The sequence below is a fragment of the Panthera pardus genome, unplaced genomic scaffold, assembly GCF_024362965.1.
Source record: "Panthera pardus isolate Hobbes unplaced genomic scaffold, ASM2436296v1 HiC_scaffold_15, whole genome shotgun sequence".
NCBI classification, from domain to species: Eukaryota; Metazoa; Chordata; class Mammalia; order Carnivora; family Felidae; genus Panthera; species Panthera pardus.
In genome coordinates, this window is record NW_026526710.1 from 4,926,369 (window position 1) to 4,939,408 (window position 13,040).

Consider the following 13,040-nt stretch of genomic DNA (forward strand, 5'->3'; position numbering starts at 1 on the left):
CCCGCAGTGAGGACGCCACGCGCACCTTGCAGCCCAGGTCCAAAGGAGGGTGAAGGGGCTTCGGGAAATGAGTCGCGGCGGCTCCATCGAGCCTACGAACCGCTATTACCAGCCGCTGCTCAGTCCCGGGCGCCCTGGGAGCAGGAAGTGGCGGCGGGCGTCGCGCGGGGTGACGTCACGGCGGCGCCGGCGGCGATAGGCGGGGGAGGAGGAGGAGGAGCGAACCGGGTTTGGGGGGCGGCTGCACAGTCTCCGGGATCCCCAGGCCTGGAGGGGGGTCTGCGCGCGGCCGGCTGGCTCTGCCCCCCGTCCGGTCCCGAGCGGGCCTCCCTCGGGCCAGCCCGATGTGACCGGGCCCAGCGGAACCTGAGTAAGGAGCGGGTCCGTCGCGGAGCCGGAGGGCGGGAGGAACATGACATCGCGGAGGTGAGGAGCCCCGAGGGCCCGGCCCGGGCCTCGGCCCGGCCCCCGCCGCTTTCGATCAGCCCCGCCCGGGAGGGGGCGCCCCGGCCGGGGTTCGGACTCCCGCCGGGGGTCGTGGGGGCAGGCTCTCTCCCAACTTCTAGTCCTCCCTGGGCCGGGGGGCCCGGCGCCACCGTGCCCCCACCTCTCGGGTCCCCATTCATTTCCTGCCTCCCCGAGTTCCGGCTCCCTCAGCCCTGGGGATGCCCGTCAGGACGGGGGCAGGTAGAGCCGCCCGGGGAACCGCGGACGCCAGCGGCCCGGCTCAGCGCCGCATTCCTGACCCATTGCCTCATGAGAATTGCCTCATGGTGATTCCGAAATAACCCCGCTCACTTGGGGAGGCTCCTCGGCCCGGGACGCGGGAGGGGAGAGGAGGGAGTTGCGCGGGGCCAGGCCCCCGACTGTCGAGCCGCTCTGGGTCACTGCCTCTCGCGCGCGTTTGGGGGCTTCACTCAGGAACTTGACCCCTCTTTGTGGCTCTTTGCACCTCCTTTCTCCCCCACGCCTCACGTGCCAGAAGTGGAAAAACTGACTGTATCTGCTGCTATTAGAAGTATTTCCTTCCTCCGCGGTCTTCGCTTTGGGAGATGGGAGGGAAGGGAGCTGTATCTGTAGTTAATCCTTAACCACAACCTTACAAGTCAGGTAACGTTAATCCCTCCCGTTTTACGGGCGTGGAAACTGAGGCTTAGAAGTTACATGCTCGTAAATGACAGGATTTGCACCTAAGAGTCAGGAGGATTAGTGAATTAATGAGATCCTTTGAAAGTTCAGAGTGATAATACGACCAATAGCTAACATTTATTTAGTTGTTACTGTAAACCAAATACATTTAATCCTCACTATAACCCTATGAGAAGAGGAATTATTTCTCTTATTATTATCATTACTATTATCCTGGTTCTAAAGATGAGTAAACTGATTTTCAGAAGTTAGGCAACTTGCCTGAGCTCACTCGACCAATAAGTGGTGGAGCCAGAATCTCTGCTATTAATCACCATGTTGCTATTATTATCTTATAACTATTGTTAATCATTTGTGAGCCTTATTTTGTTGGTAAACTGTAGCGTGACTTACTGTTTTCAGATAATGGTCCTTTTATTTTGTATTGCCACTCTTTATTACGATTCACACATAAGACCCATTGTTTGGTCTTTTCCTTTATTGTCTTGTAATGATCACTGTCTTAGACATTTCAAAACTGTCTCAAGCTGTTGGGGTTATTTGAATGAGAGAACTTTCAAAATATTAGGAATGTCTTCTCGAAATACACCTGCACATTTTTCATTCGTGGAAGGAAAAGAGGGAGAGAAAAGAAAACCATAAACTCTTAGGAAGTGAGTGACTTGGACAGGTCTCTTGGCAAGTGCTTACAGATCTGGGTAATATGTAACTGCGTTTCAACAGAACAGTGGATAGCCTCAAATGTTCTAATTCTTTAGGGAGCTTTTAAATAAAACAGTTGTCTATTCTTTAATCTGTCAAATAGCCATTGAACCTTTTGTTCCTTGTGTCTGCTCTTCCAGACAAGTAAGGATCTGCTTCTTTAGGAGACAAAAAGACTGGGGGTTGGGAGTGGGGAAGGGGCCGGGTGGTAATAGACCCTACATTGTCCAGCTTGTTAGCGTAGAAGCAGGGAAGTGCTGTAGCCAAAGCAGCAAGTGGAGAGATCATTCCTTTTCTCTGGCCCCCATCTATTATCGAGAAGAAACGTGTGCCACCTAAAAAGTCAGACTGGGAATTATTTATTATTTCTTCAGGCTGTAGGTCTCTTTTATTATTTTTAACGAGCTTTATTAAGGTATAAGTGACACGCGATAAGTTGCGTACATTTAAGTGTTCAATTTGATGTTTTGACGTGTGCATACGCTCCTGAAACCATCACCACAGTGAAGGTAATGAACGTATCCATCGTCCCTTGTGATGTTTCCTTGTGTCCTTTTTAATCCCTTCCTTGTCAAGTGACCGCTGTTCTTCTTTCTGTCGGGACACATTAGTTTGTACTTCCTAGAATTTTATATAAATGGAACTTTATGTCTGGTTTCTTATGCTCAGCATAATTATGTGGAGATTCATGTTGTAGCATGCATCAAAAGTTCATTTCTCTTTATTGCTTGGTAACACTCCATTGTGTGGGTGTCTTACTGTTTGCTTATCCATCCACCTGTTGATGGACCATTTGGGTTGTTCTGGAGTTTGGCTCTCACAAACAAAGCTGCTGTGAATGTACAAGAGGTATTTAAGAAAATACCTGTTGGGGTGGGGGGAATGGCTGGATCGTACAGTAGATGTATAATTCACTTTTTTCAGAAATTGCTAAACTGTTTACATTCCCACCAGTAGCATATGAGAGTTACAGTTACCCCACATCTCTGTCAACACTTGGTATGGTCAGTTTTTAAATGTTAACCATTTTAGTGGGTGTATCCTGGTATCTCATTGTAGTTCTAATTAGTATTTTTCTTGGTGACTAATAATGTTGATCATCTTTTCATGTGCTGTTTTTGCCATCTGTATATCTTCCTTGGTGACGTGTCTAATCGGCCCAACTATTTTCCTCCATATTTATTTAGTTGTTTTTTTGAATTGAGATTCAAGAATTCTTTATTCTGGGGTGTCTGAGTGGCTCAGTCGGTTGAGCGTCCAACTTCAGCTCAGGTCATGATCTCACAGTCCATGAGTTCGAGCCCCGCGTCGGGCTCTGTGCTGACAGCTCAGAGCCTGGAGCCTGTTTCAGATTCTGTGTCTCTCTCTCTCTCTGCTCCTCCCCTGCTCACTCTCTCTCTCTCTCTCTCTCAAAAATAAATAAACATTAAGAAAATAAAAAAAATTCTTTATTCTGGATACAAGTTCTTTATCAGAATTGCAAATATTTTCTTTTAGTTTGTGGCTTGTCTTTTCATTTTTTACCAGTCTCTTTTGAAGAGCAGAGGTTTTTAATTTTGATGAAGTCCAGTTTATCAATTTTTTTTAATGGATCATGCTGAGGAAGCTTTGCTTAACCCAAGGTCTCAAATGTTTTTTAAAAGGCTTTAGGTTTATGATCCACTTTGAGTTAATTTTTGTATATTGTGAGGTGTGGAGACGTGTGTGTGTGTGTGTGTGTGTGTGTGTGTGTTTGTATACATTTTGCATATAGATGTCCAGTGGTTCTAGTGCTATTTGTTCAAAAGACTGTCTTTCTCGAATTCACACCTTTGTTGAAAATCTGTTGTCCATTTATGTGTGGATCTGTTTCTGGACTCCATTCTATGTTATTGATCTAGTCGTCTGTCCTTATGCCAATACCACATAGTCTTGATTATCGTGGTTTTATTATAAGGTTTGAAATCAGCGTTAGTCTTCCAGCTTTGTTGTTCTTTTTCAAATTATTTTTAACCTCAGTATTAATTCAGTCAACAAATAGTTATTGAACCATGCCAGATAAAGCCGGAAGACTGGCAACGATGTTATTCTTTTGGTCGAGAGAGAGAGAGAGAGAGAGAGAGAGAGAGAGAGAAAGAGAGAAAGAGAGAGAAAAGAAACATATGAATGAATGTCACAATTTCGGGTGGTAAAAACTGCCGGGAGGAATAAAAAACAACAAAGGGGGATAATGTAGTTCGTTTGATGAGTTTAGGAATGATCTTTCTGAGGCGATGATCATATGAGTTGATTTCTGAACGACCAATACTATTCTCAATTTTGTTTTGCTTGCTTAATTTAAATCAAAATAATTCTTTGCGGTGTGTTTAGGATTTAGATTTTGTATACATTCAGTAATTAAAATGTAAGTGTATTCAGTATACTGATATTTCTCAACATCACAGGTAGGGAAATGAAGGCAGTGAATAATGAAATGACTCCCTCCTCCCCCCATAATTTAGTGGTCGTAGTACCGAATTTAGCTTTTGAGGTTGCTTGTGTGCCTGATTTCTGCCTTGTTCAGCTGACAAAACTGTCTGTATTCTCCAAGCCCTCTTTCAGCATATGGCACATCCTTTACATTTGCTTTTTTGTTTTTCTGAAAGATAGTGTACAATGACTTGAGCCGAGAGGAGCTACATAGGAGCAGAAAATGTAGCTCCTTCGCACACTCCAGGCTTTTGGTTTATCTGTTGCAGGTCAAGTACATTTTGTCCCAGGCTCTCCCTGGTGGCCATGTTTGTTTATCTCCCGTGGGAGTAAATAAACTTGCCTTGCTGAAAAATGACAGTTCTGTGCCTTTCCAATTGCGACCGGGATGTCTTTATTAGTGTTGTGTCCCTGTGTAAGCTCAGGGTTTTGACCAGAGCTGCTCAAATGCAGGGGCCACCGCTAAGATTACTTACCCTTCTTGTACATGGTCAGTGTGGAGCCTGTTGGAGAGTCGCACAAGATCCTGAAAAAGCAGAGCCAGCTCGTGCTTGTGATTGTTACTAGCGGGCCTTAGTGGACTTTGTTAGGCAGCCACCGAACAATAGGACGCTGTGCTTATTCCTCTTTCCCTTTGGGACTCAGACAGCACTTGCCATCCAGTGCGGACGTTTCTGAGGCAAGGCAAATACTGCCTTACCTTTAAGGAAAGGCAAATACTGATGCTCTGTAGGAGTTGTGTACTGCAGCCAAGGCTTTAAGACCCCGAACTGGATTCAAACGCCCTAAATTGCAGCTCGGTTCACGACTGAGTTTTGGAGCGTTGTGTGCGTTTCGTAAACTTGCGTGTGCTGCCGTCCTTGACAACGCTGAAACATGGATGGTACTATTCATGTTTGCAAGGAGCATTGAATTCAGAGAGGTAGACAGACTTGTGTGCCGATGTCAAGTGGGTTTGATAAAGCTAGTATTAAACTGAAATAGAAATTTATTCGTATAGAATATTCTGTTTAGGATACATACGTTCTCGTATGCTGATATATACATATATACATGCTGTAGGTCTGCCTATACTGAATACATACATATATATGTACAAATACACACACACACACACACACACAGACATATAATATGTTTATTGTAAAGATAATGCGTTCTAGATTCCAGTCTTTATCATCCCATTGAACCATTCTATTGAAATGTTGATCCACTCACTCGAGAACTATTGTGAGATTACTATGCGCCAGGCGCTGTGCTAGGCCCTGGGTGGGTGTTTGGGCATTGGGAAACAGCAAGTATGCAAGTGTTGAGGTGGGGAAGTTCTTGGAGCACTTTAAGAGCAAAAGGGAGCCTGGGGAGGTAGGTGGGGACTGGACCACATAGGAACTTGTAAAGTCTTCAAATGTCATGTGGACCATGGAGAGGAGTTTGGATTGTATTTTAAGAGCAGTGTAAAGCCATAGAAGGATGTGATCAGGGGAGTGGCATGAGCTGGTCAGTTTAAAAATATCCTTCTGGCTAGCGTGAAGGAAGGGTTGTAGGAGACACGAGTGGACTCAGGGAGAGCAGACGACTGAGAGAGAGGCTTTGAACTAGGGTAGCAACCATTTGTAGAAAGACTTGGAGGCAGTTTGCTTTTATTGCCTTGTCATCAGAGCCATGATGCTGACCAGTGAAATTCCATGAGAAGATATTATAAAGACAGAGCTATCCACGATCCACTACCATTAAAAAGCTGCCTTAACAACTTTTTTTCTAGCTTCTGTTACTTAGAATGCTGGTCCCTATTGACTGCCCTTTCTTCATGACTTATCCTTTTCCTACAGGATATTAAAATTTAATTAGAAAAGAGGAATATTCTTGTAATCTGCAGGAAGTACCAAACTATAAACTTTCTCCCTAAGGACAAAGATAATGATTTTTTTTTTTTTTTTTTTGGAGCAGCTGGTACAAAAGATATACCCAGTGTCACTTTATATTTAGTCAAGAAACTGAAATTAGACTTTGGATCCCTAGTTTACTCTTCTTAGCATGACAGTCTTGAGAATAAGTTCCTGAAATTATCGGCCTGCTTGACTGTTGCCCCACACCCCTGGGGGAAGAGGGTGCATAGATAAAACAAAAAATTCAGCATCATTGTATTTTCTTTTTGGTTTGTCAGCATTTCTTTTTTCTTTTTTTTTTTTTTAAACTCACTTGACATAAATAAGTTCCTAGCCTCAGAGAGCGAAGGCTTTGTAGAATATGTGTTCACTAACGGGGGGTGGGGGGGTTAGATTTCTGGTGTGATTTCCCAGAAAATCGTGTGGGTTTGTAAACTCTCCTGCAGGCAGGGATTCTGTCTTTTGTTTCTTGAGGCTCACTCAGTCTCATGTGTTTTAGGCATTTTGTTTTTAGACACCGGTTTGTGGCTCTTTTTTCACAAGTGGTGGTGGTGGTGTGTGTGTATGTGCACACACATACACGCTCTCAGCTCTTTCTAAGGGATGGGTGGTCCCTGTCTAGAACACGTATGACCTGAGATCCTTAGTAAATAATAACGCCAGAAGATGGCCAGTTAGAAGGGATCATCAGGGGCTGACAGGTGTGCAGGTGTTAGAATGAGCAAAAGGGGGACACTCTTCCTTCCCTCTCTCCTTCCCATGTGACTTTTTCTCTATCCCCCTTTTCCCCATGTATTTTATCCTCCCCCCCAAATTCGGTCAACAGCCATTCATCAAATGCCTACTATATACAAGGGAGGACTGGAAATTTATCTGTTTCATCTCATCTTGTCTGGACCCACGATATTAATCACCTTGTTGATTAACTCAAATGGAGTTATAGTAATTTGTCTCCTGTAGTACAGATGCATTTGCATTACCTTTTTTTTTTTTTTTTTTTTGGTAGACTAAACTCTGCCATTTACATCCACATCAGGTGGAAGATGGGGCCAGGCATAGAGATGTGTGGCCTTAGTACCTAATAGTTCAAGTGTTTATAATCCTTGAGGACAGCCCTGTAATACTAATTTTATTAATTCTACTGTTTGTCTTTACCCTCGTTAAGAACTAAGGGATTGAGTGAACTCTAACTTCTCCTTATTTGTGATAAGCATGCTGCACATCCCAGAATTGTCAGTGGTTGGACACAAATATTAACTATAAGTGGGAAAAAGTTTTCAGTGATTACCAGTGCTTTTCGGAAAAAACAGCTCAGGAAAAAGAGTTTAAAATATATCAAAGCTCAAGTAGATAGGGTATGGACTAGCACTTTTAATTTCTAATTATATGCTATTTGAAATAATGTAGGGACAGCCCTTGAACCTTGAAGTTAAGTTTATTAAAAGGCAGTGCAACATAAATGATATATACGTCAACAGGGCCTGTTGTGATAGTGACATAATTATGCATGAGATGAATCTTTCCTGCTATGTTCCACCAGTAATAATAATGATAACAAAGGTGATAGCCAATGTGTATTAAACTCTTGCTGTGTCCAGCCTTTGTGCTAAGTGCTGGTTACCGAGTTTCCTCTGTAAACATCACCCTCCTCTGTTGACTCTTAATAACATGATAGGCATACTTGTAAGTTGTAAATGAAATAATAGTTTATTTAATAAAGGGGTAAAGAGACCACCATCCAACGGCCGCATCTCCTGTTGCCAGTCTACCTGATGGGTCGGGTGGTGTTTACCAGGCTTCACCTTCAGCAGCAGAAGTCACTTTTGTAATGTCTTTTGCGTCCTCAGCATCAGCAGGTTACTCTGTAAGCATTATTCCTGTAAAATATGCAAAGGTGAGAGCATGCGGTTACAATAGGACAATGTGTGGGTTTAGATCCTGCTGTTAGAAATTTTTAGAAATAAGTAGCCGAAGGTAATGGTTAAAAGTTTGATTTCTGGAGTTTCAGAATTGGCACATGGCATTCAGTAAGTGTAGCAGTAATTTTAATCAGCCATGACGGATGAAAGCAAATACTGTGTTGCTTTGTCCTTGCTATCAGGGCTAGTTCACAACTGCTGAAGAAAGGTATGGGTAATAAACGTGGAGAGATCTTTATTTTACAATTTGTAAGTTCTTATTTAAATATATAATATTTTTGGTAGTAAAACGATAAATCTGTCTTCTTTCTGTCCCCATACTCTATCTCCATGTGAATTCTCCTCTCTGTCTTACTTATTTTCTTCTCTCTGTCATCCCTGTTTTGGTACCTAGCACAGCCAGCTTCGGGGGTGTAGGGATGGAGAACTTACTGATGATGTAAGTCATGCTGGTAACTGTAGCAAATGGATATTTCAGAAAAATTTTAAAGAATTTTTATTTACTTGGGATTCATTTCAAACTTAGAGAAAAGTTACAAGAATAAAAATAGTACAAAGAATACACATATAGATGGCGTACCACTTACCCAGACTCAGTACTGTTAACTTTTCATCCCATTTGCTTTATGTTCTGTGTGTGTAAATACACGTATATAATATTTTATAATCTTGCCCCAAACATTTGAGGGTAAATTACATATATCATAGTCCTTTACCCTTAAATACTTCAGTGCATATTTTCTTTAAAAAAAAATTTTTTTTTTTTTTTTGGGGGCGCCTGGGTGGCTCAGTCGGTTAAGCGGCCGACTTTGGCTCAGGTCATGATCTCGCGGTCCGTGAGTTCGAGCCCCGCATCGGGCTCTGTGCTGACAGCTCAGAGCCTGGAACCTGTTTCAGATTCTGTGTCTCCCTCTCTCTGACCCTCCCCCGTTCATGCACTGTCTCTCTCTGTCTCAAAAATAAATAAACGTTAAAAAAAAAAAATTAAAAAATTTTTTTTCACGTTTATATATTATTGAGAGACAGAGACAGAGCATGAGCAGGGGAGGGATAGAGAGAGGAGGAGACACAGAATCTGAAGCAAGCTCTGGCACAGAGCCTGACGCAGGGCTGGAACCCACCAACTGTGAGATCATGACCTGAGGCGAAGTGGGATGTTTAACTGACTGAGCCACCCAGGCGCCCCTTCAGTGCATATTTTCTAAGAATAAAGTTATCCTTGGGGCGCCTTGGTGATTCAGTCGGTTAAGTGTCTGACATCGGCTCAGGTCACGAAACTCAGGTTTGTGAGTTTGAGCCCAGTGTTGGGCTCTTGTGCTGACAGCTCAGAGCCTGGAGCCTGCTTCGGATTCTGTGTCTCCCTCTCTCTCTCCCCCCCCTCCCCTGTTCATACTCTCTCTCTCCCTCAAAATAAACATTAAGAATAAAGTTATCGTTTAAAAATTTTTTAAGTGTATTTATTTATTTTGAGAGAGAGAAAGAGAGAGCGTGAGCACACATGTGCGGGGGAGGGGCAGAGAGAGAGAGGGAGAGAGAGAATCCCAAGCAGGCTCCACACTGTCAGTGCACAGCCCGACATGAAGCTCCATTGTGAATGGTGAGATCATGACCTGAGCCAAAATCAAGAGTTACACACTTACCCAACTGAGCCATCCAGGCACCCCTTTTTAATTTTTAACTGTAGTAATTTTACCATTGATAATAATCCTTTTGTCTAACCTGTTATATTGTAGCTGTGCCAGTTGACCCAATAATGTCCTTTATAGATTTTTTTTCCTCTTCTAGTATAGGATCCAGTTGTATTTAGCTGTTAGATCTCTTAAATCTGGAATACTTCTATAGCCTTTTGTCTTTTTTTTTTTAAGTTGATTTGTTAATTTTTAAGAGAGAGAGACAGAGGGTATGAGGGAGGGAGAGACAGAGAGGGAGGGAGAGAGAGAGAGAGAATCCCATGCAGGTTCTGCACTGCCAGCACAGAGCCTGATTCAGGGCTTGAACTCACAACCTGTGAGATCATGACCTGACCCGAAATCAAGAGTCTGATTGATGCTTAACTAACTGAGCCACCTGGGTGCCCCATACAGCCTTTGTCCTTTATGCTAGTGATTTTTGGGAAAAATACATCTCTCCCTTCCCCTTTTAAAATAGAAGATTTCTCATTTTGGATTTGTCTGATATATCATCATTATTAGATATTAGCCTGAGTACTATGTAGGTGATAACTGTGTCCTTCTTGGGATATCATATCTGGAAGTACACAATGTCCATTGATGACGTTGGTCATCATCAGTGATCACCTGGTTAAGAGTTTGTGCATTTTCTCCTTGTATAAAATATTTTCTCTCTTGTAACTAATTAGCAATTGATGAGGAGACAGTGTGAAACCATGCCTGCCTGTATCCTGCTCCCCTTGGGTTTCTCCCTATATTTAGCATCCATTGATGATGGTTTGCATATACAGTCTTTACTGTGATGCTTGCTAATTGCATACCAGAAACATTTAAAGTTATGCTTTAACTTTTTACAAGCAGTAGCTTTTTAAAAACAAATGTTTTTTTACACATTTTGAAATATTTCTTTCCAAATTAAAGTGCAAGATGGGGAAACAAACTTGTGCCTTATCCTGACCTTTTTCAATCCAAATAATTAGGAAGGGAAAGAAAATTTAGTATTTTACATTTTTTTCATGCTATGATGGCTGGGCTTATTTCATGTTTAGAAAAATGCAACTCATGGGCGCCTAGGTGGCCCAGTCGATTAAACGTCCGACTTCGACTCTGGTCATGATCTTGTGGCTCTTGAGTTTGAGCCCTGCATCTGGCTCTGTGCTGACAGCTCAGAGCCTGGAGCCTGCTTCGGATTCTGTGTCTCCCTTTGTCTGCCCCTCCCCTGCTTGTATTCTGTCTCTGTCTCTCTCTCCGAAAGGGGGGGGGGAGGGAAGGAAAGAAAAATGCAACTCATATTAGTGAGTAAAAATACATTTCTTTCAAGGTTTTTTTTTTTTTATATTTCTTTATTTATTTTTTGTGGATTTATTGAAGGGAAAAACAAATCCAGAACATAGGTGTGATTTAAAAAAAAATACATTTAATAGAACAAAATTATATTTTCTTTTGACTCCTACTAAATTAAACAACGCTTAAAACTAAACAGTTGATATTCTATCCACCACAGCCTTGGTAGAATGGTTGCCAAACTTTGTAGAGATGTTTATGACTTTGGTTCTTTCCCTCTAATGTCCCGGTTAAATGTAAAATTTCATTGCTTTAAATGGGATCTGTTTATAGGGCTACCCAATGTGGTCTGCTTTAGCTTGTAGTCCCGTAGAAAGAACCCTGAGCAGCTGTGTTTTTTTTTTTTTTTAATGTGTATCTATTACCATGGTTATGAACACCTGCACGTTTACAGGTGAGGGGCCCAGAGAACAAAGCTGGGTGAAGGGCTGTATAGGTGCCAGAGTGGTAACAGAGACGAAGAGAAGTAGACTGAGTGTTCTTTCCCCACTGATGTTAACGTAGTTAAAATATCAAAACGTAGTGTTTTCAAGTGCATGAGGGGGTTTTAATAAGTTTTTGTCTTACGCGCTGGGGCTGTGGACATTTGCTTTGGAAATTCTTATTAAAATTGCCATAGCGTACAGATTGGGGAAGATAAACTCCTTAGCGCTACAAATTGGCTAAGAATTGATTGCTAGAAATAATCATCTTTTTCTTCAAATAAAAGAGTTGGTGGGGCAGGTCTGAGAAGAAGAGCCTTCGCCATCTGACATTTGCGTCTCTTCTGACAACCTCTTGTGACACCACCTATGACCTGTGTCTGTGGGGGAACTGTGGATGTGGGAGAGCAGTGACAGTCTCCCCCCATCGCATGGCTGCTCTCATCCTTCCCTTCTAGCCACAGATATTTGAGGAATCATGTGTGAGCCCCTTTGCTTGGAGCCAGAGGTACACATTACACATTGGTGCTGAAACAGACAGGCTCTCTCCCCCTTGTGAGCTGCCAGTCCAGCCTTTAACCTGGTGGTTGGAGGAACGCGTGCATAGATTTCATGTTGATATCACGTAGGTGCTGTGAGGAGGCAGGATGGGAGCATCTGACCGTGGAGAAAAGCAGGCTTGACCACATGGGGAAAACGGAGAAGTCACCAGAGCAAGAGAGGTTGGGGCCACACCTTGCAGGGTCCTGTGAAATTCTGTTCCTTTATGGTGAGAATTTTATTCTGACTAAAAAGTAAATTCCTAGTTCCAAAGGTGAAACTCTAAGGGCTGCTTCTGTGCTAAGCATTTTATGTCTTATTTTTATCTTACAACAGTGCTGTGAATTAAGTTGTTCTAAGTATAGTGAGCAACCCAGAAATCATAAAGGAAAAATCTGATACATTTCACCATGCCACGATGAATTTCTGTGGAAAAAGAATACCGCAGGGTGAAAAGTGCAAAAGCTAAGATGAATATTTGCCACACATATAATAAAGGATCATTTTCTGGTTGTGTCACGAGCTCCTTCCTATAACGGAGGAAAAAAATGCGAGAGAAAACGAGCTGTGACCAACTGACAATTCATACAAAAGGAAGAAAAAGAGACTTTGAAAATACGAAAAAGTGCTTAGTCTCACCCAGAAATGCAAACTAGAATGGTATTTTTTCCCCATGAATCAGAGCAACAAAGATGAAAAAATCTGGTAACATATGCAGTATTGGCAAAAGTGAGAGAAAACAGGGCCTTTCACACTCAGTTTATGGGAGTCGAAACTGGTACCTTCTTTTGAGTGCAGTTGGGGAGATTTGTCAAAGTGAAAGGCAAACTCTTGCCAAAGCAGTTTTCTAAAAATGTGATTTGGAGATGTACTTGAAAAAGTGTATAATGGTGATTGTAACGGATATGTTCTGCTGCATTATTTGTAATAACGAAACCTAGGCATGATGTAAATATCCTA

General features: G+C 42.6%; 1 protein-coding gene across 2 annotated transcripts in view; it reads left to right on the forward strand.

The window, feature by feature from the left end:
• Window positions 1-209: 209 nt before the first annotated feature.
• PTPN11 (protein tyrosine phosphatase non-receptor type 11) overlaps window positions 210-13,040 on the forward strand; it is an 81,191-nt gene continuing 68,360 nt past the window's right edge. For both annotated transcript variants that reach the window (XM_019467404.2, XM_019467405.2), the window contains exon 1: window positions 210-426. In XM_019467404.2, the coding sequence (XP_019322949.1) occupies window positions 413-426 (14 nt within the window). In that variant the 5' untranslated portion in view covers window positions 210-412. The remainder of the gene's footprint in view (window positions 427-13,040) is intronic.